Source organism: Felis catus, chromosome B4 (genome assembly GCF_018350175.1).
Source record: "Felis catus isolate Fca126 chromosome B4, F.catus_Fca126_mat1.0, whole genome shotgun sequence".
Lineage (NCBI taxonomy): Eukaryota > Metazoa > Chordata > Mammalia > Carnivora > Felidae > Felis > Felis catus.
Window position 1 is genome coordinate 25,790,001 of NC_058374.1, and position 26,772 is coordinate 25,816,772.

Genomic DNA, 26,772 nt, shown 5'->3' on the forward strand with positions numbered 1-26,772 from the left:
GATTTTTCCTTTGATATATGAACCGTAGTGTATCTTTGAATTGGCTCACATTTTTGCCATGCTTTTCAAATTCCTCAAATTACCATCTCCAGAAATGGCACTGGAGACCAGGAGACCTTGCTGTTAAACCTGTCTGACTGCATTAACACCAGAAATGACACAGTAAAAGAGATGACGTTCACAAACTTCTTGGATCTTTCCGAGGAGTAGCAAATGACAGCTTCTCTACTCACAGTTCATCTGCTGTATTTATTAATAGAAAAGAAACATATTTTAGACATAAGATGAACAGTATTACCAGCCCTTCTACTTTTCAAATACATTTCAATGTTCTTAATATACTTAAAATGTTAAAACTGTACTTGGCATGTCAGCGTTCTATGTTCACACATTTCTACATTTAAAGGTTCTGCGATTTTCTGCTTTTCATTTCAGAAACAGTCACTTAAAGTCTCAAGTGGGGTGGGGAGGGCTTTGAAATGAAGATTGGGAATATTTTTGCCAATGATATTGAAGGACATGAGAATTTAAAAAAGGAAGTAGATGTAGGGTGCATCGATGACTCGGTTGGTTAAGCATTGGACTTGCGCTCAGGTCATGATCTCGTGGTTTGTGAGTTCAAGCCCCGTGTCAGGCTCTGTGCTGACAGCTCAGAGCCTGGAGCCTGCTTCAGATTCTGTGTCTCCCTCTCTCTCTGCCCCTCCCCTGCTCAGGCTCATGCTCTGTCTCTCTCTCTCTCAAAAATAAATAAACATTTAAAAAATTTAAAAAAATGGAAGTAGGCATAAGGGGGAGGTAAAATTCCTTCCTATGCTTTGGCTGTGGTTGGAGTTCTCAGAGTATTTATTCCCAGTCTAGAGGTCTTCTGATGATCCGTTTTGACCAAGAGCATACCAAATACCCCGTGCCCCCCACTTTAAATCTTGCCAGAGGTATCCACTCTAGATTTTGTTCAGGAATCTACATCCCAGAGCGTATAGTAAATTCCAGTGGAATACAGATCCCAATCCACTATTATCACCTAAATTTAGAATTACAAGAGATTTCTAGGAAAAAAAGTGGGGGATAAATTGCTGAATATTAATAAGTTGATTTGTTTGGAGGGCAGGAAACAAATACATTTTATGGATCAAAACCCACCTTTTTGTACAATAATTTGTTGAAGCACAGGATGTGTCCTAGGACTATAGGAAAATAGCCGACTCATGAGGTATGTGATCTTGTGTAAATTATTTATGCACACTGCATCCAAGTGTCTTCGTCTATAGCATGGGGATAATAGTAACACCTACTTCCCCCTGGGGTTGCTGTGAGGACTAAATGAGGTAGTGAGTGTTAAACTCTTGGAACGGTGCCTGACCCGAAGGAAAGTCTATGGCGTCACGATTCCTGAAGTGAAGAAGAGACACTTGTTAGTCATTCTTCACCAGTCACAGGGCTATGTCGAATTCCATGGAGAGGCTAAGCCCCATAAGGGGCTTCCACCACCACGCCCTAACCTCTGACGCATATTCTCGAGATGGTGTAGAGCGTTGGAATACACAAGGGAACTTCTCCAAAGGGCAGGCTCCTGGATCCCACGTCTGAGATGATGATTCTGTAGGTCACAGGGATGCCAAGGCACGTGCCTTTGAACGAACTCTGCAGGTGTTCTAATGCAGATGGGAAGAGGGCTGCCACTGGAGAAAACTGCCCTGGAGCATTAGGAGTGGCTAATTCCCAGCCACTGGAATTCCTGGGTTTTCACTCAAGTGTAGCAGCATGAGGCAGAATTTCTTTGGTAGTTTTCAAAAATCATTATGGATTCTTGGTGTTCCAACAAGGGTCAAATAACAAGGCTGTATTCAACAAACCAAGTTCTTGATTCTACCTTCATGTGAATAGGAAATATAACTCTTTTGTTGGAAAATATTGTTCAGAAATGGGCACTCCAGCTTCAGAGATACTTTTTTACTATTTTTTGCTCAAAAATAAATATAATAACACTAAAAATGACTTTTTAAAGATTTTTTATTCTTTTATTTTAAAGTAACCTCTACATTCAATGTGGGGCTCAAACTCACTAACCCAAGATCAAGAGTCACATGCTCCACTGACCGAGCCAGCCAGGTGCCCCCCAAAATGCCTTTTTTTGGGGGGATAAAACTTCACTTTACTTGCATTGCTTTCCCAGTTATTATAATTTTTAAATTTTTTTTAATGTTTATTTTTCAGGGAGACAGAGACAGAGTGTGAGCAGGGGAGGGGCAGAGAGAGAGACACACACACAGAAATTGAAGCAAGCTCCAGGCTCTGAGCTGTCAGCACAGAGCCTGATGCGGCGCTTGAACTCTGTGAACCATGAGATCATGACCTGAGTGGAAGTCCGACGCTTAACCCACTGAGCCACCCAGGCGGCCCCCCAGTTATTATAATTTTTAATATGCTATGACATATAATTAAGGGACAGTAATTACAAATACAAACTTGAGAATAAAGAAACCCAAGATTTTCACTGTAATATATTACAGAATACTTCAGAAAAATCAAATCATCCTCTTCTAATTGGAACAGCGATGGTAACAATATACTGTTATAAGATCTGTGTTTTCTGTTTTGAAAATAAACATGCTGGCAAAGCTCTATATTGCTGTGATGGTGGGGTCTTTTATTTTTGTAACTCTTTTATTTTTTTATCTTTCCTTTGGGAAAATAGGGTGACAGTTAGTAATCCGCATAGGGTCATCAAAAACTAATTATTCAACCTAACATAGAATTTTTTATTTCCAGGGTAGGATAATAAGCTTTTTTAAACTAAAGTAAACTTAGTTTCTGCTGCCTTTAGTAGAATATTTTATTCAGGCCTGCCTCAAAAAGAAAAGAGCATTGTTTTATTATACATCAACATAGTGATGAGGTTCTACAAACAGCTTTTGGCTATTTTTAATGTTATTTTTACAGCAACACTGAGACGCAGCTAGAGCTATATGATCTCTACACAGGAACACGGATAAGGGGCACAGAACCACCATGGAATAAGGATTAGGGGTACAGAACCACCATACACCAAGGCCAAAATCACTAAAATGGAATGCAGTGGTTATGATGTTGAATACAGTTCCGAAGAAGGATTGAGAGGGTCCTGTCCTAGATTTTCTTTTGAACAATGGCAGAATGCCAGGGCATCTGTGACCAAAGGACTGAAGAGAACCAGAGTGCTAATGGTGGTTTCCTCAAAGCCACCTAATGGTCCATGAGCAGGCTGAGAACTCAGAATGACTCTTGGCTGGGTGTCTGCGGAAGGGTGAGCTGAGAATGGTCTTTCCCCAGAGTATGCAGACTTATTCTGTGTTGAGGTCACTACTGCCAAGGGCCTACCAAAATTAGACATAGCAAGTCTAAAATGACAAATTTCCACCATAGCCTTAAGAAACGTAGTATTCAGGGGCGCCTGGGTGGCTCAGTCAGTTGAGCATCCGACTTCGGCTCAGGTCATGATCTCACAGGTCGTGGGTTTGAGCCCCACATAGGGCTCTGTGCTGACACCTCGGAGCCTGGAGCCTGCTTCGGATTCTGTGCCTCCCTCTCTCCCTGCCCCTAACCCACTCGCATTCTGTCTCTGTCTGTCTCAAAAATAAATAAACATTAAAAAAAATTTTTTTTAAAAGAAAAAGAAATGTAGTATTCAGGAGGGGTACTTCTATGAGCATTACAAGTATTAAAAAAAAGAAACGTAGTATTCAGGAGGGGTACTTCTATGAGCATTACAAGTATTAAAAATTACAAGTATTAAAAATATAGTACTTAAGCATGGAAACAAATCATAAAGAGAAAAGCAATCACCCTTAAGATCATACATAAAAACCCCAAAAACCAGAGCTCAATGACTACCAGGAAAGGAGAACAAGTACAAAATACAAAAAAGTTCTCGCGAAGCCATTTCATAACAATTTAAATACAAAAGAATGGCATGCTTTCATGATTTAAATATATTTAAATACAAGCAGCTACCATGCATATTGTCTTATAAATATCATGTGCTATTATAAGTCAGGCACCTTTAAAAATAAAAAAGTAAAGATTTATTTTAGTCATTAAAAATTATTGATTTAGAGAAAGGAACGATGAACCTAATGCTTTTTCCAGATTAAAAGTAATCCTCTGCTATTCTTTATATTTTCTACCCCTTCCCATATTCTTTGGACTTTAGAGACATATGTAGTATTTTAACAAATAATACAAACCAATTTTTTAAAGTTTATTCATTTAGTTTGAGAGAGAGAGAGAGAGAGAGAGTGCATGTGAGTGGGGGAGGGTCAGAAAGAGAGGGAGAAAGAGAATCCCAAGTAGGCTCTGTGGGGGCTCAATCCCATAAACCGTGAGATCATGACCTGAGACAAAATAAAGAGTTGTGTGCTCAACCAACTGAGCCACCCAGGTCCTCCTAAACCAATTTTAAACAAAAGAGAGATAGAAGGGAAAGGCAGAAAGTTGTGCAAAGAATAAAAGAAAGCAAAAGTTACATTTCCAGAACAAACTAGACCCACTTACCCACTCTTTTGTTTCTGGTGATAGAATACATGAAACATTCTTAAAAATGATTTAAAAATGAAATTATTCAATTATAAATTTTGTCCAGACACCCAGAAATAGATGGTGAATAAGAAATGAGAAAAAGATAGTCATTATTGCCTTGAATCAAAGTATTGTATAAAAGAGCCTGGCTCTCATACATAAGAGTAAACAAACTACATATTTTCATCATGAAAGCACACAAAAAAATTGCCCTTTTCTTTGGGGTGGGGGGAGACTAATAAGAGCCAGAAAAATCATACATTCCTTGTAAGATTCCCAAACTCTTGTAGGTATGTGGCCTTCTCCCCTCCCTAATAGGATTTGGTAGTTCTAGTCACTTTTCCACGCCCAGGAGGTGGAAGCAAGAGGGGCTGGTATTCAAGGGCAGACTAGTTTTGCACAAGAAACCAAGAACTGTGAAGTCCCCTGACCCTAGAAAAGTACCACAGCACCATTGTTCATGACATCTTCTGTTATCTCAGATGCACATCCAGTTAATTCCCTGCTTGAGTGCACCACTCTCTATTATGCATACAGGTTGCACATGGGTCCAAAGCCAAGGTTGCTGAAGGCGTCTACTGAGCATTGGAGGAGAAACCATCCTTCCTAGGCCACCCACAATGGGAGCTGAACAAAAGTTACAAAACACACATGAAGAAGTGAGCCATTGTTTGAGGCCTCAGGGCAGCACTTAGTTACACAGACCTCAGTGTCAGATGAGAACAGGAGGTGAGAAGATGGAGTTGGCCAGTAAGGCATTTTAGAAAAAGTATGTCTCTTATTTTCCAAATTTGAAGTAGCTGTATATAGTTTCCAGTTGATTTTCAGCCTACTTGAGGAGGTTTATAAAAGCCGTTCTATAAGATAGATAGTTTATTAGACAACATAATACATTGATTCTCACTTGGACAAGAAGATGACCAAGAATACTCTCAAAGTGAAAGAAACAAGAAATTTGAGTTGACTTATAGGAGCTCATAGGAGAAGAAAGAGTAAAGAAATGAAAGATGAACAGTGATGAAGAGCCCTAGGTAAAAATGCATTTAATTATTCACATGAATAATCATTATAGTAATAAAAATAATTGGCAGGGCTAGAAAGAGCAGAAAGTGGTCCCAGAAATAGAAAAAAGATGATTTTTATACTGAAGAAAAGAGGAAGTAATGGGAGTTGCATGGGGGCAAGTGTCGAAAGCATCTATCAAGAGGTTGCTTTAGAACTGAGAAACTTAACAGAAACCCATGGGGGAGGGGAAGGAAAAAAAAAAGAGGTTAGAGTGGGAGAGAGCCAAAGTATAAGAGACTTAAAAGCCGAGAACAGACTGAGGGTTGATGGTGGGAGGGAGGGTAGGGTAGGTGATGGGTATTGAAGAGGGCATCTTTTGGGATGAGCACTGGGTGTTGTATGGAAACAAATTTGACAATAAATTTCATATATTAAAAAAAAAGAAATGGGAGTCAGAGTTTATGATCAATTGAAGAATTTTTCAAATTGGATCCCATGTTAACTTTAGCAGTCTTGGAGGCACACAGAAAGAGAATAACCAATTAGTTATTCAATTCCTTCAGCTGCTTTAATGGGATTCGTGCCTTTGTTTCGGTTTATCATGAATTAAGTACACCTGTTCCCTGCTAATCAGTGCAAACTGTGAAGGATGCAATCACTTAATCACACTTGATTCCCCCCAAAGTAAGATACACTGTTGTGTATAGATTTGGAAGCAGATAGGTTGGGGTCTGAATCCCAGTTATGCTGCATGTTAGCATGTGGTGTGGGGCAAGTTACTTCATCTCTCTGAGCCTCTTTTTTCTCAACTGCAAGATAGATACAAAAAATACTGAACAATGAGGAGTACTGTAGAAATTAGAAATAATCACTGTAAGACACAAGGCACCCAGTAATACTCAATACACGGCAGCTACAATTATTCCGCAATTGGAAATACGTTCTTTCTAATGGTAGCAATCTTTGATGAATGTTGGATTTACCTTGAAGGGGAGCAGATAACAAGTAACATAACAAGTTGAAATGGTTTCTGTATTTGAATCATCTAAGCTAGGTCAAGGACAGCCATGTTATGTCTACAATGCTCTAGTGTGCAGAATTCTCAAAGCAGCAAGACTGCATATTATGAAGGCTTCAGTTTTGCAATGGCTTAGAGAATATCACTTCATTTGCTCTAGTAGCCATAATATGCAAAACATGAGCACGGAATCTTCGGTGAAAGTGAGAATGAGCATACCAAGGCCAATTCCAGGATTATGTCAGCAACTGCTCTTCTGCTGCTCATTTTGGGGTAGGCCCACGTAACAGCTATTGGACCAGTGGTTTTCATGTGTTACCCCACAATCATATAGCTATGTTGCAGTGTTTACTCTTAATTGCTTGGAGAAAGTTTTAAATGTGAAGGCCCTTACTCAAGATAGAATATAGCACTTGAATTTGGGGAAACAGCTTTGGAAATTCCCAATTCTTACAAGCTACTTCTCTTATATTTGTTATTAAGAATTTTCTGTGAAGATCTGACTAACTTATATACCTGTCCTTTTCACAAGGAATAAAATAACTACTTAAATAATATTTAAAAGATGTTAATTGCATCACTGCTTTATCCTAAACAACTGTATTTGATATCCTTAAATTCTTGATTGATTGGAGAAAGAATATATAATTTCAAATACTCATGATATGTTACAAAGAGACTGATAATTATTAAAAGTTCTTCCCACTGCATGTCAGAATAGGAAGAACACTTGATTTCTTCTAGATTTTTTTTGTCATTTTGGATGGCTGGCATTTGATAGAGAATGTATAACCGCATTACAGTGAATCTGAACTGTAGAAAACCAAATTATCTTCTTGTGTCAAATGGAAAATTATACTTTGTCCATATCATTTTATTTCCCTATATCCCCCCTGCCTTTTGGGGGGCATAGTTAAGGGCTAGGTTAAGTTAACACAATTCAGGTGTTGATAATATTTTATTGAGCATTTTGCAAGTCATAAATGTGCAATTTATCTCATTTCCTTTGTGCGCATATATCATCTACCCGATTTTATAATGTGGAAATTGAGACTCAGAAAAAATGACAGGTCTAAGGCCAAATTGTTAGTAAACAATAGGGTTAGTACTAGAAGCCAAATCTTTTAATGTTCAGTGCAACAGAATTTGCTCTTCTCCAAGTTGTCTTTATTTACATTATTTACTTATTCATGAGTCCACGGTTCATGCAGCAAATATTTACTGAATGTATCTTCTATGCCAGGCACTGTTGCAGGCCTTAGAAATACAGACCACAAATGGATTTCATCCCTAAGCAACTCGCACTTTGAAAAATAAATGACAACAGCTCCTGATGGGAAGTGCTGTGGAAGCAAGGAAGGGAGGAAGCCAAGGTTGGTGGGGGTGGGGGTGGGGTCGTGAAAGGAGAAGATACCCTTGGGCAGCAGGTAGAAGCCTCCATTCATGCCAGCACGCCCAACCAATGTTATCATCATTTGAGTGCCAAGTCCTGGAAAAGATGGGAAAGCACAGGCCTGGGGTACAGATGAGCAGGAGTTACTCAGGGGAAGAACATGGGGAAAAGCCTTCCAAGGAAAGGGAACGGCTGGCTGTGTGAAAGCACAATGTCATGACGTTGTATGGCTCCTTTGGGAAACTCTTTTTGGCGTAGTTGAAACGAATGAGGCATGAGACAGGGCAGTAGGGAAATAAACCAAGAGAGATTAGCAGAGGCCAGGCACTGAGGGGTTTATGGGTTTGTGTACCAAGATAAAGAATGTGAACTCTACCCTGAAAGGTATGGGAAGTGAGCAAAGGATATTTAGCAGTGGTATGATGAGATCTGGGCCTTAGAAAGCCCTCTCTTGCCCTAGTGGAAGACCCGATTGGAGGAGTCAGGCAGGATCACGGCAGGGACCTGCAGCAGAAGTGAGGAGTCCTTGAATTAAGGAGGTAGCAGTGGGGGTGGCAAGCCAAGATTTGAGACATAAGAGGGCAGACTTGTTGAATGACTAGGTGGGTGCAGGGATGGGAGGCAGGAGTCTGAGATGTCCCTTAAATTTTTGTCTGGGATGACTGGGTGGACAGTGATGACATTCTCTGAGTCAGGGAAGAAAGGCAGAAAAACAAATTTCCCTTTGGAGGAGGCAGGCCATAATATGTCCGATTCTGACATGTTGAGAGTATGAGATGCTTTGACAACCTTCAGGTGTGGATGTTGATATATTCATAGAGATGTATGATGCCACCCTTAACGTAAAAGAGAAAACTGTGTTTCTGGATAATTTTTAGGAATTTTTTGATATTTTCGACTGAAAGCATTTCTTTTACCATGGAAATTCATCAACATATAGGAAAAGTAGGTATACAAATAAGTAAGGGTGGGTCTTACAGGAATCTAAATACAGAAGCACATAGATCTAAATATTTTTCCATGTGCTCTGTTAATATTATTCAAATATATGATTTTAAAAAGTGTGTAAAATACCAATCTTGAAAAGTGAATTATTTAAAAATCTTTATTAGTCCCACACCCATAAGACATATTGAATTTACTCTGAGAAGGAAATGTACACCCGAAGGGGGAAGGGGAAAAAATAGTTTCCTTGAGTGAAGGAACGGGAAGAGCCGATCTGTCTGGCCGCTAGCCAAGTGAGAGAATATTGAAAAAGCTAGATGTTTCAAGATAAATCTCCACTAATCCATCTTTTACCAAAGTTATCACTTAAAGTCCACCTTTTGACATGAAATATTTAATAGGAACTTATTTTAGTCACAAAGCACCCTTTAAAAGAATATAATATTGGACCCCGTACTAGGCTAAAAGAAGAAGGTATTAGGTGACTGAAAAGAAACTTGCATTTTAAAAAAAGGGGTGGGGAGGGGTGCCTGGGTGGCTCAGTTAAGCATCCTACTTCGGCTCAGGTCATGATCTCAGGGCCTGTGAGTTCAAGTCCCACATCAGGCTCTTTGCTGACAGCTCAGAGCCTGGAGCCTGCTTCAGATTCTGTGTCTCCCTCTCTCTCTGCCCCTCCACTGCTCGTGTGCTAGCTCTCTCTCTCTCTCTCTCTCTCTGTCAGAAATAAATAAAAACATTTAAAAAGTTTTTTAAAAAAAGGGATGGGGAGAAGGCACTTGTGGAAAGCCAAAAGTTCATGAGAGTTTCTATTGAAAACTGAAAGGTTAATGACAACACAAAAGTTTCTTTGCTGTTGAGGACAGACGCTTCTTATAGAATGGATAAATCAATAAAGTTCATTTTCTAGTGGCATCTGGAACCACAATTTCAATCTGTTGAAATGGCACAAAGACAAAGAACAAAGCACGAATAAACACAAAAAGGTTGTCTTTTAGCAAGAAGCTCCGTTTAAATGGCTTCCACTCTGGCAGCTTATATTCAGCTCCCTGATGGGGACCAAGTCCCTCAGGAAGGTGGCTTTTTGTTGGGTGCGTCCATGATGTTCATTCGTCTTGCATAGAAAAATTAGAACATAACAAGCTTCTAATCATCACTTGTTAATTCAAAACAAAAAGAATTCTTTATTTTTCCATTGAAAGCAGATTGTAGTAAAAAAGCAGCCTTCTCCAAGGTCATATGCTGTTGGCAAAGCTCAAAAAAAACCTTGTAGTCCAACTTGCTTATGTTCAGCTGTGTTTACTTAGACTTAACATGACAAAGTCTGCCTCTGATTATACTATTATACTGTGCAGTCATCTGCCCACAGATAAATAGATATTACACAAACTTTTGGAGAGAATGACATTTGGCCTCCATAATTTTGGAATAATTTACTAGGTACCTTCAACTGAAAACACCAAAACGATCCACAATATGTTTTTGGGAATGAAACATAAATATTTCATTTTACAAAGGGAGCCGTCTCCCTGACCTTTATGGATTTTAGGTGATTTACTAACAAAGTATGGTACTGGTTTGGAAGGTGTGGGGTAGCTCTGCAACAGGCACTTTGAGGCAACATTTATTTCAGTCTTTTCAATAACCATCAAGATTTCAAGGAATTTCTGTAAACACACTGTCACTTAAAGAAAATAACTTTCCATCAACTTTTGCAACAATTCTCCAGAACAGAACATGCATATAAAAATAAGAGTTAACTAAATTATTTCCAGAGACTGCATCTTGGAGTCATGTTTATACTATCGGTAGAAAGCAAAAGCTCAATGTTTTACCACCATAGCTTACACTAAACGCACAATTTTGCTTTTGGAGTAATGTAAACCATTTCCACAGCATACAGTCTGTTCCCGATTACCTAAGAATTGATGCTGGCCCATCATATTTACTTTGCTTGCTGTTGTATTTACGTAACAAAAGGTGTACATACTTTCCTCTCCAAACTAAGACCGTTTCCAAGGTGGGAGTACTTACTATATTCCCCGGCTATCCGTCAGTAAACCAATCAATCAACAGATCTTTAGTGCACTTTGCTAACAGCTGGTAATACAGTAGTGAACCAGAAGGAGACGGTTCTGCCTTCTGAAATTTACCTAATGAGAAAAATGATAAGTGGAACACATGCTGTCACTTTCTGGGTTGCTCAGTTTAATTTATATAATTATGAAGGGTTTTCCTCCACCGAAACGGATATATTCTCAACCCTGACTCTCGTTTTGTTATTGAATTAACTTAGGGCTGGAGCCCTTCATTCGGAATGGTGGTCTGTCAAGGGAGCCCCAGGTGCTGTGTTGTGCCAGGCCCTCTACCAGCTTAGGCCATGTCTGTGAAAGGATTAGGTTTGGACCGATTCATTTAATGCCTTCTATTTTGGCTTTTATTCCAATTTACTAAATTTGCTTTGATAAGCGCTCCGTAAAGGGAACTTACATAAAGGAGGGCACTGCCACTGTTTTAGCAACTGCCGCTTACACTTAATAAGCAGAGATCTCCAAAAGCCTTCCCCTCTAAAGAACCGAATCGACCCACGTACCTTACGGCACATTCCCCCATTGTCTTCTTTTACCGACTTTGAGATTCACAAAAGATGATCTCATGTGTGTGTGTATGTATGTGTATATATGGAATATCTTTCTAAATGTGCATGCCTTTAAGGTCAGCAAACAAATCCATAACGTGCTGGAAACTACTGTCCTCCTCATACCCGTCTCTGCAAGAGAATACATTTAAGCCTCATTAGCTTTCAATGTAAAACTGCACCCACAAACATTCTAGAAAGGGCAGATTTCTCAGATTCGACGCGTAGTCAGAGAACTGAATCCAGGAAAATGAGGGAGTACGAAATTCTCTTCTGAAGCCCAGCCACATGACAAAGCCACTGATGAAACAGCAAGCCCGGTGAGAAGGCTGCTGCTGCTCAAAAGAAATGACTTTCACAGCTTGACATGTAGGTCCTGTGAGAGCTGCCTCAAAGAGGAAGGTAAGTGGTGTCAGAAAACATGGGGGACATGCGGATGACCACACAGTTTACTTTCCAAGCATGGGGGCCGGGGTGGGGCAGGTGATATATTAAAGTAATGAAAACCCTTTAAGTTCCAAGCCAATACTCAATCACTTGCTGGGTGATTTCTTACAGAGGAAAAGTAAATTTGCAAATCTTGTTAGATTGGACAGAGACATAACCAAGTACTTGCACAAAAACTAGGACAGAAGCTCATTTTTAAAAGGAATACTAACATCCTATATGCACAAATTATTTTCCATTCAGTCCCGGCTACCGGGTGGCAGTGTTAGGTCTAAGAAAGGAACAGCAGCCATCGGTATCTCCAGACAAGCAGTTCACTCTCTAAAACACAGAATTTAACACAAAAGAAAATGTTAGTTAGCAGATCACTGATGGGTATTAGTTTGCAGAAGACATGTAATTGAATCAAACTTATACGGCTCTCAATGTTAACCAAAGTTGGAAGGGGAAAAAAAAAAAAAAAAAAAAGGAAAGCTTTCACAACCAAAAATCTTGAAAAATTTCCTCTATTTTCTGGTTTCATTTTTCCCAGAACTGAAACACCACAAAATAACACCACCTCAGTGCACTCACTTCCAGCTCAGTCAGGAAGTGCTGAGGTACATAAACATTTTTTATTTCACTTTTTTACAAGAAGGTGACCAACATTTTCTTAGCCTTCCAAAAAGCTCCAGGTTTGGAATACATTTTGGTTAAATGTCAGCAAAGGAATTTGCTCATCGTTCAAAAAGCACTTTTTCTTTCCAACCTTGGAATATACGTAGCAACCGTGTTGTGAATGGAATGACAAAAAGGCTCTGAGCCACAAAAGGGAAATCCAGTTTTACAATTCCGAAAAGAGTTGTGTGGGGAAGCATTCTGTACAGGAGGAAACAGGAATAACAAGGGACATTCATAAAGCACAGCTTGTCGAGTGCTTTCACGATCATTATCAATAGCTCTGGGAGGCAGGAAATTTTCTTTCCCTCATTTTACAGATATGGAAATAAATCAGGGAAGCTAGATGATTTATCTAATGTTTCTCTGTTAGTGGTAGAGAAAAAAAATATCTGAACTCAGATCTTCAAGGTCTAAAGCCATAACTGGAAGGCATGGATTGAAAACCAAACGCCAGCATCATGCATAATGGGAAAAAACGAGAAATGTTGCCACGAAGGTCAGAAGCAAGATAAGAATGTACACCTTCATCACTATTATTTAACACTGTGCTTGGGGGTGTAAGCCAATGCAACAAGCCAGGGAAACAAACTCACCGCAAAAAGTTCACAAGGGAGTTAAAACCATCACTCTTTGCATGTGATGCAATTGTATTACTAGAAAACAAGGAAGTCAAGTGAAAAACTCCCCAAAGTAATAAGTAAACTTAAGGTGGTACCAGAGTATAATGTTAACATTTGGAAATTAATAGCATTCTCACATAAAAAAAACAACTAGTTAGAAAGATGGGATGGAAGAAAGGACTCGACTTACGGCACAACATAAAAACAATAAAATACCTAAGAATAAATTTAAAAAGAAATATTCGAGACTTATTTAGAACATTTTAGAGCCCTACTAATGGCCACAAAAGAAGACACGGACAGATATACCACATGTTTGGATAAGATGATTCTACATCCTAAAAATATCAATTTTCTGTAATTAATTTGTAAATGTAACACAATTCCAACACAAATAACAAAAGGTTTTTTTGTAGTAGACAAGTTGATCTTAAAGTTAATATGAAAAAATAATCAAGCAACAATATCTAGAAAAACTGAAAAAAGAAGAATGAAGGTAAGCACTGCCAGATATTAAACATATTCTAAAGCCTCACTAATTAAAACAGTGTGAGACTGGAACACGAGTAAAAAGAGAATTCAGTAGAGAATAACAGAAAGATAAGATAGGCTCAGTTTAAAATGTGGTATTTCCAACCAGGGAGGAAGGAAAAAGATACATTGATCAATAAATGGTATTGGGATAACTGAGTAGCTACATGGAAAAAAAGTTGAATATTTTTTTTCACGTCATGTGACACCATATCTCAAACTAAGATGCATTCCAAATAGAGAAAAGACTAAAGGTAACAATTGAGACCATGGAAATATTAGAAGAAAACTTGTGATACTCCCTTCAAAGTTGTTAAGTGAGAAAGTTCTATCGCTTAAAATCTAGAAGTCATACAGAGAAAAAGTATGAAATGCAATTACATTTTTTAAAGGTGAATACTTGGGGAAAAATCAAAAGGAAAATAAACACATATATATTTAACCGGGACAAAATATTTGTTACTCACAAGTATCTCCCTACTCCATAAAGTGTTCTTCAAATTAATAAAATATTATCCACAAGAGAATCCCATATCAAAAAAAAAATATATGAATAGATACACACACAGGAAAAATGAAATTTTGTGACTGGCTTATTTCATTTAAAATAATGTCTTTAAGGTTCATCCATTTTATAGCATGTGTCAGAACTTCCTTCCTTCTTAAAGCTCGAATCGTGTATACACCACATTTGTTTATCCATTCATGTGTCAGCAGACACTGGAGTTGCTTCTACTTTTTGGCTATTGTGAACAATGATATTATGAATGTGGGTGGACAAGTATCTGCTCGAGTCCCTGTTTTCAGTCCTTTTAGATATGTACCCAGAAGGAGAATTGCTGGATCATGTGGTAATTCTATTTTTGCTTTTTATGAAGAATTAGCATACTGTTTTCTATAGGGGCTGCCGTTTTGTATTCCCACCGGTGGTGTACAAGGGTCCCAATTTTTTCACATCCTCGCCAATAGTTGTTAATTTTTTTTAAATGCGTATTTATTTTTGAGTGAGAGAGAGAGAGAACACAAGCAGGCAAGGGCAGAAAGAGAGAGGGAGACACAGAATCTGAAGCAGCCTCCAGGCTCTGAGCTGTCAGCACAGAGCCCGACGTGGGGCTTGAACTCATGGACTACAAGATCATGACATGAGCCAAGTCGGACGCTCAACTGACTGAGCCACCCAGGCATCCCAAATTTTTTTTTTGATAGTAGCTATCCGAATGGGTATGAAGTGGTACCCCATTGTGGTTTTGATTTGCATTTCTCTAATGTTGAGTGTCTTTTCATGATTTGCCATTTGTATATCTTCTTTGGAAAAATGTCTATTCAAGTCCTTTGCCTATTTTTAATCAGGTTGTATTTTGTTGCTGAGTTGAACAGTCTAACTTTTATATAAAATAGGGAAAATAATAACTTATATTCATATTTTCTTTTAAATATATAAGGAATCTCTGCAAGGGCACATTAAAAGTCAAATATTTAAAAAATGTACTTAGATGACATCCCTCTGTTACATATTTATAGCGTCCTGTATTTCTTTGTAGTATTTGGCACACCTCTTTGTTCAATGCTTGTTTCCCACGATATGCTGTCTGTCATGTTCATTGTTTTAGCTCCACGTAGCAGGAAGGATTCTTACTGATTCTTTGTTAACAGACTCACTAACTGATGAAGAGAGTCATTTATCACGTTAGAACGTATTATGTTATGAGGATGCTAAACTGTCAGATTACAAACAGTAGTAGTCATGTTGGAAAGCAGAAGAAAGGACCTGAGGGAATTAAGCAGTAAGCTCAGGGCTGCGTTATGATTTTTGTGTGCTCTAGGTACCTTTGTCTTTGCATACTCTTTCCTACATAAAAAAATGTTAAAGGTATATATATGTGTGTATGTGTATGTGTGTGTGTGTGTGTGTGTGTGTGTGTGTGTGTGTGTGTATTGTGTGTGTATAATGCTTATCTGTTTTTGAGAGAGAGACAGAGTGTGAGGAGGGGAGGAGCAGAGAGAGAGGGAAACACAGAATCCAAAGCAGGCTCCAGGCTCCGAGCTGTCAGCATGGAGCCCCATGCGGGGCTCAAACTCACAAACCACAAGATCATGACCTGAGCCGAAGTAGGACGCTTGACCGACTGAGCCACCCAGGCACCCATGTTAAAGTTATATTTTATGACTACATCAACATATTGATGTATATAAGCCATGTTTCCTATATATGCATTACTATTATGTTCATTTTTCTTTTGGTTTTAAAAGAAATTAAAATGGAAGTATTTCCATGGGTCCTAGGCTTTGTGCTACTGTGGGAAGTTGGCTCTCAGAGAAGTAACCAAGGAAAAAGTAGTGGATGTGAAGTATTTTTCTTAAAGGAAGCAGGCTTATGATACCAAAGACTTGGTCCTGGGGGATGAGAGGAAACATAAGTATGCATGAGCCCAGCATGCACAAAGACAGGTAAAAGAAACACAAATTCAACAATATTGGGGCTCACCTTCCCTGCTCCCGCACGACTGTTCCTTGGCCCTCTCAGACAATCACTTGCCACAGTAGTTGGCATCCACCGGCACCAAATATGGGCGAATCTTGCAAAACTAACTTAGTAAGTTTTGAATTTCAAAGACAATGAAAAATAAAATAGAACTTTCTTCCCACCCTACTCTCTAAAATGTTCCTTTAGTTAAATCACTTGAAATTTCAAGGGAAATTTATTTTAAAAACATCTCTGCTTTTCTAAATGGAAGCTTATAGTCTATAAAAAAATTCTATTTGAAAGCATAGTGACTCATGTCGTACATGTGCAGATGAAGTTAAAGTGGCCTGTGCGTGATTCCATCAGAAATGAGCAGCAATAAAACCAAGGTCAACTCTGTACCCTTAAAAAGATGGGAAAGTGGATAATACTACCTTCTGTAAATTTTCTAAATAATTTTCTCCTACAGTCCATGAAGAGGGAAACTATTACCTCTCTTCACTGATTTAAAGAATTTTTTTAAAGAAATTCTTCCAACCCGAGAATATTAAAGTATTTAACACCTAGTGTGACATGAACAGCAGCCACTTAGAAGAGATGTTGGCTGTACAGAAAGGTACACACTGTCGGGTGTTTTATGCTTTGTTGTAGAAAAAACTTGGCTTCCAACCTCACGTGTTCTTCCTTCTGGTTTTAGTTCACTGACCATCACAAAGTCTTTAAAAATTTTTTTTTTTTTTATTTTGAGAGAGACAGAGAGAAAGAGAGAGAGACAGACAGGGGCAGAGAGAATCCCAAGCAAGCTCCGTGCTGACAGCATGGCTCCGTCTCACCAACTGTGAGATCATGACGGAGCCGAAATGGAGAGTCCGATGCTTAACCGACCGAGCCACCCAGGCTCCCCACAAAGCCTTTGATCTTTTGCCTGAATCTATACAGAACCTATATTTTTCTTGTGAGCCATTCATTTATGCAGCCATTCATTCATCTATGCATTTTCTTTATACCTTAACGCACACACAAAATCAACTACAGATCAGTTTTGTTGGGTGCTAGGGATGAACGAGACAGAACCTGTATTTTAAGGAAATCAAAATGTAAGAAGGGCAACAAACTTGTTCTTTCCTTCACACTGATCTCTGGCAGTTCTGGTGACAAGAACAAAGGTGAGCTACAGATGTGGCTCCCTACCATATGCATGAACGGCCATGAAGATAGCAGGGTTTCTTTAAGAGTAGAATTCTGTGCTGGTCCGGAGTGGGACTGAAGGTGTATCAACCAGTTTTCAGCCAAATGGAACTCTGACTTCCTTATCTTTGACGCCTCTTCCTTGACAATCACAGGTTGTAATGAGAAGCTCTTTCCCTAACTTGCTGCCTACAGCCACCACAAAGGCACTGCTGTCCAAAAGAATCACAGTGTGAGCCACACACGCAAACTACATAAGCAATTTTCAGTTTTCTAGTAGCCACACTTAAAAAAAGTAAAAGGTAAAAGATAAAAATTATTTTAATAAAATATTTTTTATCTCAATACAGCCCCAGATATTATCATTTCAACATCCGATCAATATAAAAAGCAATGATATATTTTCCATGCTTTTTCCCCCCATACATTTAAACACATTTCAATTTGGATTAGTCACATTTTAAGTGCTCAGTACCCTCATGTGACTAGAGGCTGCTATATTGGACAGCACAGTTCTAAGTGACTCCAGATAGAGAGTGGACACATGAACCACTCTATGAGTCATTCCTTAACTCTCACAGTCATATAGTGAATTCCAAGGAATCTTCAAAAGTACAGAAAATGTGCATAGTTTCCTACAGCATTCCTGTGAAAGCAGAGATTCCTAGAATTGTCCCACCATGAAAAAGCTGAAGATAAGACAGGGCTTGACTATGGCCATATATTTTGCTTTCTATTTTTAATCCCTGGTTTAAAGAAACCTCTTATTCCAGATTCACTGCTAACTGGTCACGATGACCATTTCCCCTTTTTACCAGCTTATCTTCAGTTTCTGCATTTGTACGAGAAGGAAAGATTCCTTGATGTTGTTGACTCGGTGCACATTTCAATACGCTCTTTTCCCCTTCACAGCCCCTTCGTATCTTATTTATGGGACTCTGGGAGAAGACTGAACAAGGCTTATAAAAGGCTTATACGTAAGCCCCGTACTACTCAATAAATAAAGAATATCAGTTTAAAGACACACCCTCACTACTCAAGATGGAATCCACAAATTCCTTCAAGAGCCTATTCAGGCCTAACTTGTCAATAATTCCCGGTATTTAAAAATTCTCTGGTCCTTTGGCATGCAGAACGAGGCCTAGAAATAAGAGCCATTCTTCAGTTCTATTCTGATTTTCCCTTCTTCTTTCAGCCCTTTCCTTTCTCAATCCAAGTAACTTTTCAAGTGTTCTTTCCCCCCCATCACTATGGAGTGTTTTTTGGAGGTTTCTCCTCTAGATTTTCTTTCCTATTATACATTTCCTCTGCCTTTCTATTTCTGATACCTTTATTTTTTATACCTGGCATGTAATCATATTTATACTTTCTCTCTTTGCTCTAGATTATTCTCTCTCAAAATCAGATTCCCTAGCTCTCTGTAAAGATAGAGTTATCTGATGCATAGTCAAATATTAAAACAGTCCTTTCTTCCCAGGAAAGAAGTTTACATATAGTTTACCTCAAGTACCCAAATTTAAAAGATCAATGGTTAAAACAAAGAGGTGAATGAAGTGACTTTTGACTCTGGCTGAGTCTTTTTATGACAGCAGAAAGAATTTGAAGAAAATAGTCTAATTGTGATGAGCTGGTTAGAGAAGGCAAAATGTGTCTGAACTTGCTCCTTTATTTTAACATCCACCCCCCCAGCCTTCCTCTGGTTGATCAGTCAGAGAGTAAGCTAAGGATCAGGGAATCACAGAAGCTACTTCAGTGCTTGTGGGAAACATGCACAGGGCCTGATTTCCAGTTTGAAGATTTCTACCTCATCAACACAAGGTTATAATGACATTTCTGGTCTACCCCCAAGTCCATACCTCTGCCAGTTTCTCAACAAAAATGTTCACTAGTGATATTTCTAAGTCCCATCGTGGGACTGAACGGGATGTTTCCTTCAGAAATACGATACACTGTAGCCCAATCCTATCCCTCCTTTCAAGTAAGATGAAAATCTTTTTGTCCTGCTCAATCACAGGTAAGAACAAGACTATACATGCTAGATAACCTTGGAAATGGAAATAGAATGAAAGCAGCAATGCTTTAAAATCACAGACCATCAACAACAAGGGAAAACCTATCACCGGGGGAAAGAATGTATCTCTTAGAATAACACAGTTTCAAATTGGGATCAAATGGAAGAAATTATCTAATCTACTCCTTTCTTAAAATACTATCCAGGGGCACCTGGGGGGCTCAGTTAGTTAAGCGTCTGACTTTGGCTCAGGTCATGATCTTGCAGTTTGTGAGTTTGAGCCCCACATCGGGCTCTGCTGACAGCTCAGAGCCTGGAGCCTGCTTCAGATTCTGTGTCTCTCCCTCTCTCTCTCTACCCCTCCCCTGCTTATGCTCTATGTCTCTCTGTCTCTCAATGATAAATAAATGTTAAAGAAAAAAATGTTTAAATCACTATCCATTTTTTTACACCATTTTCTATTCCTATATTATGTTCTTGAGTTTTCCTCATCATATATGTATCATTTTCTTAAAGAACATCTCATGAACCAAAATGTTTTCTGTTGGATTCATTGATTTGTTTTCTTCTTTTCCCCAGAAGCTTCAATACCACCCTCAGTTTCCCGACTGGCCAGGGGGATGGAATGGGCAAGTCCATTACAGAGATGACCTCCACACCAGCTGTCCTGACCTGGATCCAACCCCACGGAGGTCGTGAGAGCACCCTGTGCCTAATCATCAACTCTGCTCCAAAGAGGAACTCCGAGAAAGTTCTTTTTTTTTTTTAATATACATTTTTAATGTGTATTTATTTTTAAGACAGAGAGAGACAGAGCATGAACGGGGGAGGGTCAGAGAGAGAGGGAGACACAGAATCTGAAACAGGCTCCAGGCTCTGAGCGGTCAGCACAGAGCCCGACGCGGGGCTCGAACTCACAGACCGTGAGATTGTGACCTCAGCCGAAGTCGGACGCTTAACCGACTGAGCCACCCAGGCGCCCCTCTGAGAAAGTTCTAAACTCACACAGCCCCAAGGAGACTAGAAACTCCAGAACTATCTTCAACTGGGGTTCCAAACCTAGGGGCAATAATGGTTGGGTTTTAAGGAATCCTTGAGACTCCGAAAATTATAAAGACTTAGAGCTGAAGAAGAGAAGCTCCCACTTAATATCACAAATACCTTATAAGGAAAGGGAAGGGAAGGAGCCCCAAGGCCCCTTAGGTTTGCTTAGCATCCTGGTGGGTGGGTTTGAGCATGCAAAGGTAGGCCTGGAACAGAGTTTGGGAGCTGAAGCTGGAGACAGCTGGATTACACTTACACTGAGTGAAAAGAACTTGGAGTGTTTGAGGCAACTGGGGACCTAGGGGGTAGCAGGAAAGAGGGGAAGGAGGAAGCGTGAAACTAGTGAGATGCTGTTAGGCTGTGGACCACACAACAGGAAGGGAAGACTCCCATGTGGGCTGTCTAAAGGACCCTTAAGAACAAGGAAAAGTAGTGCTCCGTATGTGACTGCTGCGATATAAGTCCCTCCTCCGTTCCCTCCACATGGTGCATACGGTCTGCTACATGCACGCGTCTCCTGAGAGTGGAAGGCCTTGCTGGCACTTGAGGAAGGGAGTACATCTCATATCTGAATCAGTGTGATGCACAACAGGGACTGCATATGTGGGATGGCAAAGTAACCCATAAACTGAATATAGTTTGGAAAGTACATGGCGACAGATGCTTTGAAGACAGAACCCTCAGGCATAGTCAGAAATCCTCAGAAGGGCTCAATCTTACATAGCACGAATAAAGTGTGTCCAAGAGAATCCTCCTGAGATCTAAAGAATCAGAGAAAGCTCTTCTGCCACGTGGGTCACACTACAGTGTGGGGTGGGGAGAGTGGATGTGAGTTCCACTGGAGAAGGATCCGAAGCTTTTTATCCAGTTTTCAAAGCAGCCCGTGTACAAAAGGGGGAACAGCTCCAAATAAGTTAAGAGTCGCTGCTTTGGAGAGTTCTACTCCATAAATGATTTTTTTACTTTGAGTGCACTTCACCAGGATGGAAAACACCGTAAAATCAAGTGGAAAGAGCCTGAAAGAGTTGCTGAGAGACTCAACTTCTCTTTCTGGCTCTGCCATTAAGTAGCTATGTATCAGTGGGTCACTCCCTCCCACTCCGCGAGAAAGCAGGAGTAATTATCCTTATTTTTACCACGCAGAGTTGTAGCGGCGATCAAACGAAATAACAGATGTTCATGTGCTTTCTAAAGTACATAGAGCAACACAATATATTATTAGCTCTAATCTGGCATTAGAGTTGCTAACCTAATACCAGAATAGTAAGTACAAAAATGACCTTAGTAAAAATATTTTTACAATTCAATCATGGATACGATCCCCTTTTCTTGCCATAATAAACAATGGGATTCTGCTTTAAAGGATATTTTTATCGTGCATCCAACTTGTGGAGTCTCACTGGGTTCTAGCTTCACTTGACAACTTCTATTCTGTGACTCTTCTGACCTACTGCCTTGCTCCTCTGCAGGCGAGCACGTCAAACTTGTGCACAGGAAAAAGAGGTTTTGCTTGCTTCATCTACGCATGGCAACGGGGCATGACATTTGATCTCAACACAGGGATTAAGTCATTCACAAGCAGAGCCCAAAGGGAGGAACAGCTCCAGAAAAACAACCAGCCTTGCTGGTACTACAACGTCCAGAAATTCACAGTCGCTTCTGCTACAGTTATAATTTGTAGTCTGTCTGGCCCTGAGAAATCCAACTGCAGTCTCTGTGGTTTAAATAAAATGTATCTACAGCAGCTTGGAGCCATGTTTTAAAATGTTCCATGTTATTTTAGTTCAAGGACAAGCTTTTAAAATTAAAAGAAAACTTTGGCTTTAATTATAGATTACAAGTGAGGGTTTTATTTTTTCTTTTTTATAAAGGAATGCTATTGAGTCCAACTTTTGGGGAAAGCATTTAAAACAAAAAAATTAATTCTTCCCCTGAAGTAACAATCTTCATTAATACAGGAAGATCAAACACCGAGAACATACGCTCACATGTAAAGACAACATTTTTTGTGGTTTGAAAACTAGGATAGTCACAGTGTATGTATGATATTTTCCAGTAACTTCAGTTACACTTCACGACCAGGATGCAATATTTTAATAGGCATTACTGCCGACACAGTGACAGACCTAATAAAAGGCAGTTGATATTGTTGTTTAACCTTAAATGTAAGAAAGAACCAATATCTCACAATAGAAACTTAAGAAGCAGAAGCTGAGTTACATTGTTCATATAACACAAGGATTCAGTGCAGGCGTCTGAAAATACCAAGTGTCTACACTATCCTCAAAACTTGGTTTAATTTAAATCTAATGTTTGTGAAATGTATCTATTCTGCAATTCAAGGCACAATTTTTCTGTGGATTTATATAGAGTGGCTTCAAGTAGAAGCCACTAGCAGGGGCTGTAAGGGAAACCCTAGACGTCTACCCCAGGCTCCAGGCAAGGGCCGGCTCCTTTCCTGCCTCAGCATTCTGGGGCCACTCAGGATGTTACGGGAAGGGCTCTGACTGTAGCCCTGCTCATTTTCTCGACATATTTGTTTCCACTTCCAAAGGAACAGGTCCCCGTAATAAAGGGCCCATATCACCCCTGCTCTGTGTGATTGCTGGGGAAGGAAGATAAGTCCTCCACATGTTTGGACTCCACAGCTCTCAGGGAGATTGCTTCAGGCAGATGCTTGCTTCCCTCTGGCCACTCTTATGTTCCTGGATTCCTTCTCCTCTCTATAGAGATGCTCTGTGCTTCTTCCTGGGAGTCTATGGCCTGAGTGCCATTGCCTCTCCTACAGAGAAAGCTCTGTCCTCATGACATCATCTCCAGCCTCAAATGCCCGACGGGGACCCTGAAAGAAAGAGGCTGCGGTACGATAAAGGAAGTGATGACATAAATTCTGGACTGAAGGTTGTAGCCACAGATGAAGGAGCCACAAGGCTGACACTAACCTTCTGGAATGGGGACACGATTAGGATGGCCCAGAGAAGCCAAGGAGTCTCCTTTGAAACTCTCGCACACATTCAATCGCTTAGAGATTTACAAGTTCTGCTTTCAAAATACCATGTGGGAAATGGGGGATGATAACGGTACCTATTTCACGGGGCTCTTATGAGGATTAAGTAAGAAAATGCACGTCAAGTACTTAGCACAGTGCCTAGCACTTGATAAGTGCTCAGTGATTACCAGCTATTATTACTATCATTGTTATGCCCCAAACTATTTAGACCATGCTGTTTGCATCTCATGGTGGGGGATTCCCCACAGCATAAGGACATAGGCTCCTTTGGAGGTAACAAAAGGGAGCCAGGAGGTAGAAGGTGGCTTAGAAAAGGAGGCAGGAGGATCTCCCAAGGATAAACTACAATCTTTGTAACTTTCCCTAGGTATGTGAAAAAATAAAGGACAGTTGTGCAGAGCAAGGTTTTAGAGTCAAACAGATCTGATCTCAGATCCTGGCTCTGCAACATCACAGCTTATGTGGGCAAATTCTGCTAAGTCTGTTCTCTCAAACCAAGGATAGTACAACATAGATCATAGAACTACTGTGGGGGCTGAATAAGATAGCACATGAGGGTAAAGCACAACACAAACACATTGTAAGTGTTCAATAAATGGCAGCTGCTGTTACTATGCATAGTCAACATTCATCATCCCACTGGTAACCATCTAGGCATCTACCTTAGAAATACATTGTCAGGGTGCACCTGGGTGGCTCAGTCGGTTAAGCATCTGACTTTGGCTCAGGTCATGATCTCGTGGTTTGTGAGTTTGAGCCCCATGTTGGGCACTGTACTGACAGCTCAGAGCCTGGAGCCTGCTTTGGATTCTGTCTCTCTCTCTCTCTGCCCACCCCCCCCCTCAAAAATAAATAAACATTAAAAAAAAAAAAAAGAAATACACTGTCAGTTGTCTGATGGTTGCCAGAATGTTAAAACGTCGGCCTCATGTTATGAGATAAAAGCATTGTTAAGGAAAGCAAGACTAACCAAATGTATAAAGGGAATACATATGTGTGATTTTTGTGCTCATATGTAACTAATTATGTAAATCTCAACTAATTTATTTAGACAAGATTTGATTACCCATTTTAAAGACTGTCCATACCGAAAGCATTTAAAGCAGTATATTTTTCATACGTGATAATCAAAAGATCACACTAATAATAATGCTTGTTGTCTAAACTTTCGAGGTTGAATGGGCAAAACCTTATCTAAATCCCCATAACTAAGTGATCTCTGCTGGGATAGGCAGAATTTTGCCCCCATGAGTTTTCTTCCAGGGTCCCATCTGTGAATATGTTACATTACATGTTAAAAGCGGTGCTGCAGATACAATTAGGATGATCGATCAGTTGACCTTATAATATGGAGATTATCCTGGATTATCTGGGTGGACTCAGTTAAATCACATGTGTCCTTTAACTCAGAGTGTCTCCTGTGGGGGCGCAGGGCAGAGAGATTCAAGTATGAGAAGGAACCTATGTGCTGTTGCTGGTTAGAAAATGCAGGGGACCAGACAGAGGAATGGGGCAGCCTCTAGAAGCCAAGAGTCAAAGAAGTGGGGACCTCAGTCCTACAACTACAGGGAAATGAATTATGCCAAAGCTTAAGTAAGCTTGTGAGTGAGCTCCTGTCCGGTACCCCCAGCTAAGAGCCCAGTGTGACTGGCACCTTGATGTCAGCCTAATGAAACTCTGAGCAGAGAATCCAGTCATGAATGCCACACTTGTGACCTACAAAACTCGGAGATAATTAATGGTGTTAAGTTGCTGTTTGTGGTAATTTTTATTTTTAATTTTAGAGACAGAGAGGGTGCATGAACGGGGAGATGGGCAGGGGGAGAGAAGAGAGAGAGAGAGAGAGAGAGACAGACAGACAGACAGAGACAGAGAATCCCAAGCAGGCTCCATGCCCAGCACAGACCCCAACACGGAGCTAGATCCCACGACCCTGGGATCATGACCTGAGCCAAAATCAAGAATCAGATGCTCAACCGACTGAACCCACCCAGGCGCCCCTGTTTGTGGTTGTACCAAGAGAAAACCAACACCTCGGCATAAGAACTGTTCTTTGCTTTATAACCACAGTTATCCCTTTTGAATCTGTCATGGTTAATTAATTTAAAAATATTCATTTCCTGACTGTGACAAAAAGCTGTCTATTCCTAGTAATGTACATGCCATGATCTCAAGCTGGCCTTCTGGCATTTCTCTCACCCTTCTTAGTTTCAAGGCCTTCACTCCATATTTTCTTAGAATAAGTGCTTGGATATACTGCTGCCCATTAGCATATTCGACAGAGGCTGTACAGGATCATTGGAAAAGAAAGCCCTTCAAATCTCTATCTTCCAGGAAAAGCCTTTTTGTGAGGGAGGCAGTGCCTGCAACGTCTGGCTAAGAATCGTGTCTTATGTGTACCGCTTACTCTCTCTGTCCAACACAGGACATCGACCAGTGATGGTAGGTAAAGCCCTCGACCTCATCAGTATGATTCGAGTGCTTCAAAGCCTATACCAAAGCATTTGCTATCTAATTCGCGGAAGGACCCACCCAGTGTTACAGAGACAGCCTAACACAATGACAATTAAGTTACCATAAGCAAAAGACTCTGAAAATGTTAGGTGTTCCAATAAAAGAGGGCGCTGCTCTAGGAAAGATACTGGGAACAGTGGTCTATTTTATATTAATTACTGTATAAATAGTACAGTTTCCACATGTTGACAGCTGGACAATCAAGCATATCCCTGAGGGAAGAAAGAAAACTCATAGAAAAGTATTCTGTGGTCAGTCCATCACTGCCCAGAGACATGGAAATGTGGCGAAATATTCAGTCAGCTTAGCCACAGTTGAACAAACTGCGGAAGAATCTGGATAGCAGGGCCCTGAACAAAGACCATGCCCTTTACTGTTTAAAAAAAAAAAAAAAGAAAAAGTAGAGAGAAAGAGGAGAGAGTGAGGGAAGAAGGAAAGGAAGGAAGGAAGAAGGAAGGAAGGAAGGAAGGGAGAAGGAAGGAAGGAAGGAAGAAAAAAGGTATTAGAGAAAGTTGAGATATTTTGATATTTTCAAAATAAATAACATGCAAATTTTAATATGCAATTCATTAATATGATATTTTTGAAATATAACCCTTTCCCTCTCACAGTATATTTTGATGTATAACTTTAATCAGCTACATTTATCACACTAGCTAAAAATTATTAAAGCAATCCAAGTACAAAAGGGTAAAAGAAACCAATCTGAAGCATATGATTTTTTAATGCTCCA

At 39.9% G+C, this 26,772-nt stretch overlaps 1 protein-coding gene across 6 annotated transcripts in view; it reads right to left on the minus strand.

Moving 5' to 3' along the window:
* MKX (mohawk homeobox) overlaps positions 1-26,772 on the minus strand; it is a 67,774-nt gene that overhangs the window by 11,556 nt on the left and 29,446 nt on the right. The window contains exon 7 of one of the 6 annotated variants that reach the window (XM_045061061.1): positions 22,346-23,371. The exons of 4 other annotated variants lie outside the window; for them this stretch is intronic. In XM_045061061.1, coding sequence (XP_044916996.1) covers positions 23,298-23,371 — 74 coding nt within the window. In that variant the 3' untranslated portion in view covers positions 22,346-23,297. Of the gene's footprint in view, positions 1-22,345; positions 23,372-26,772 lie in introns of those variants that run through there. One more of the 6 variants, XM_023256474.2, reaches the window with a different exon arrangement.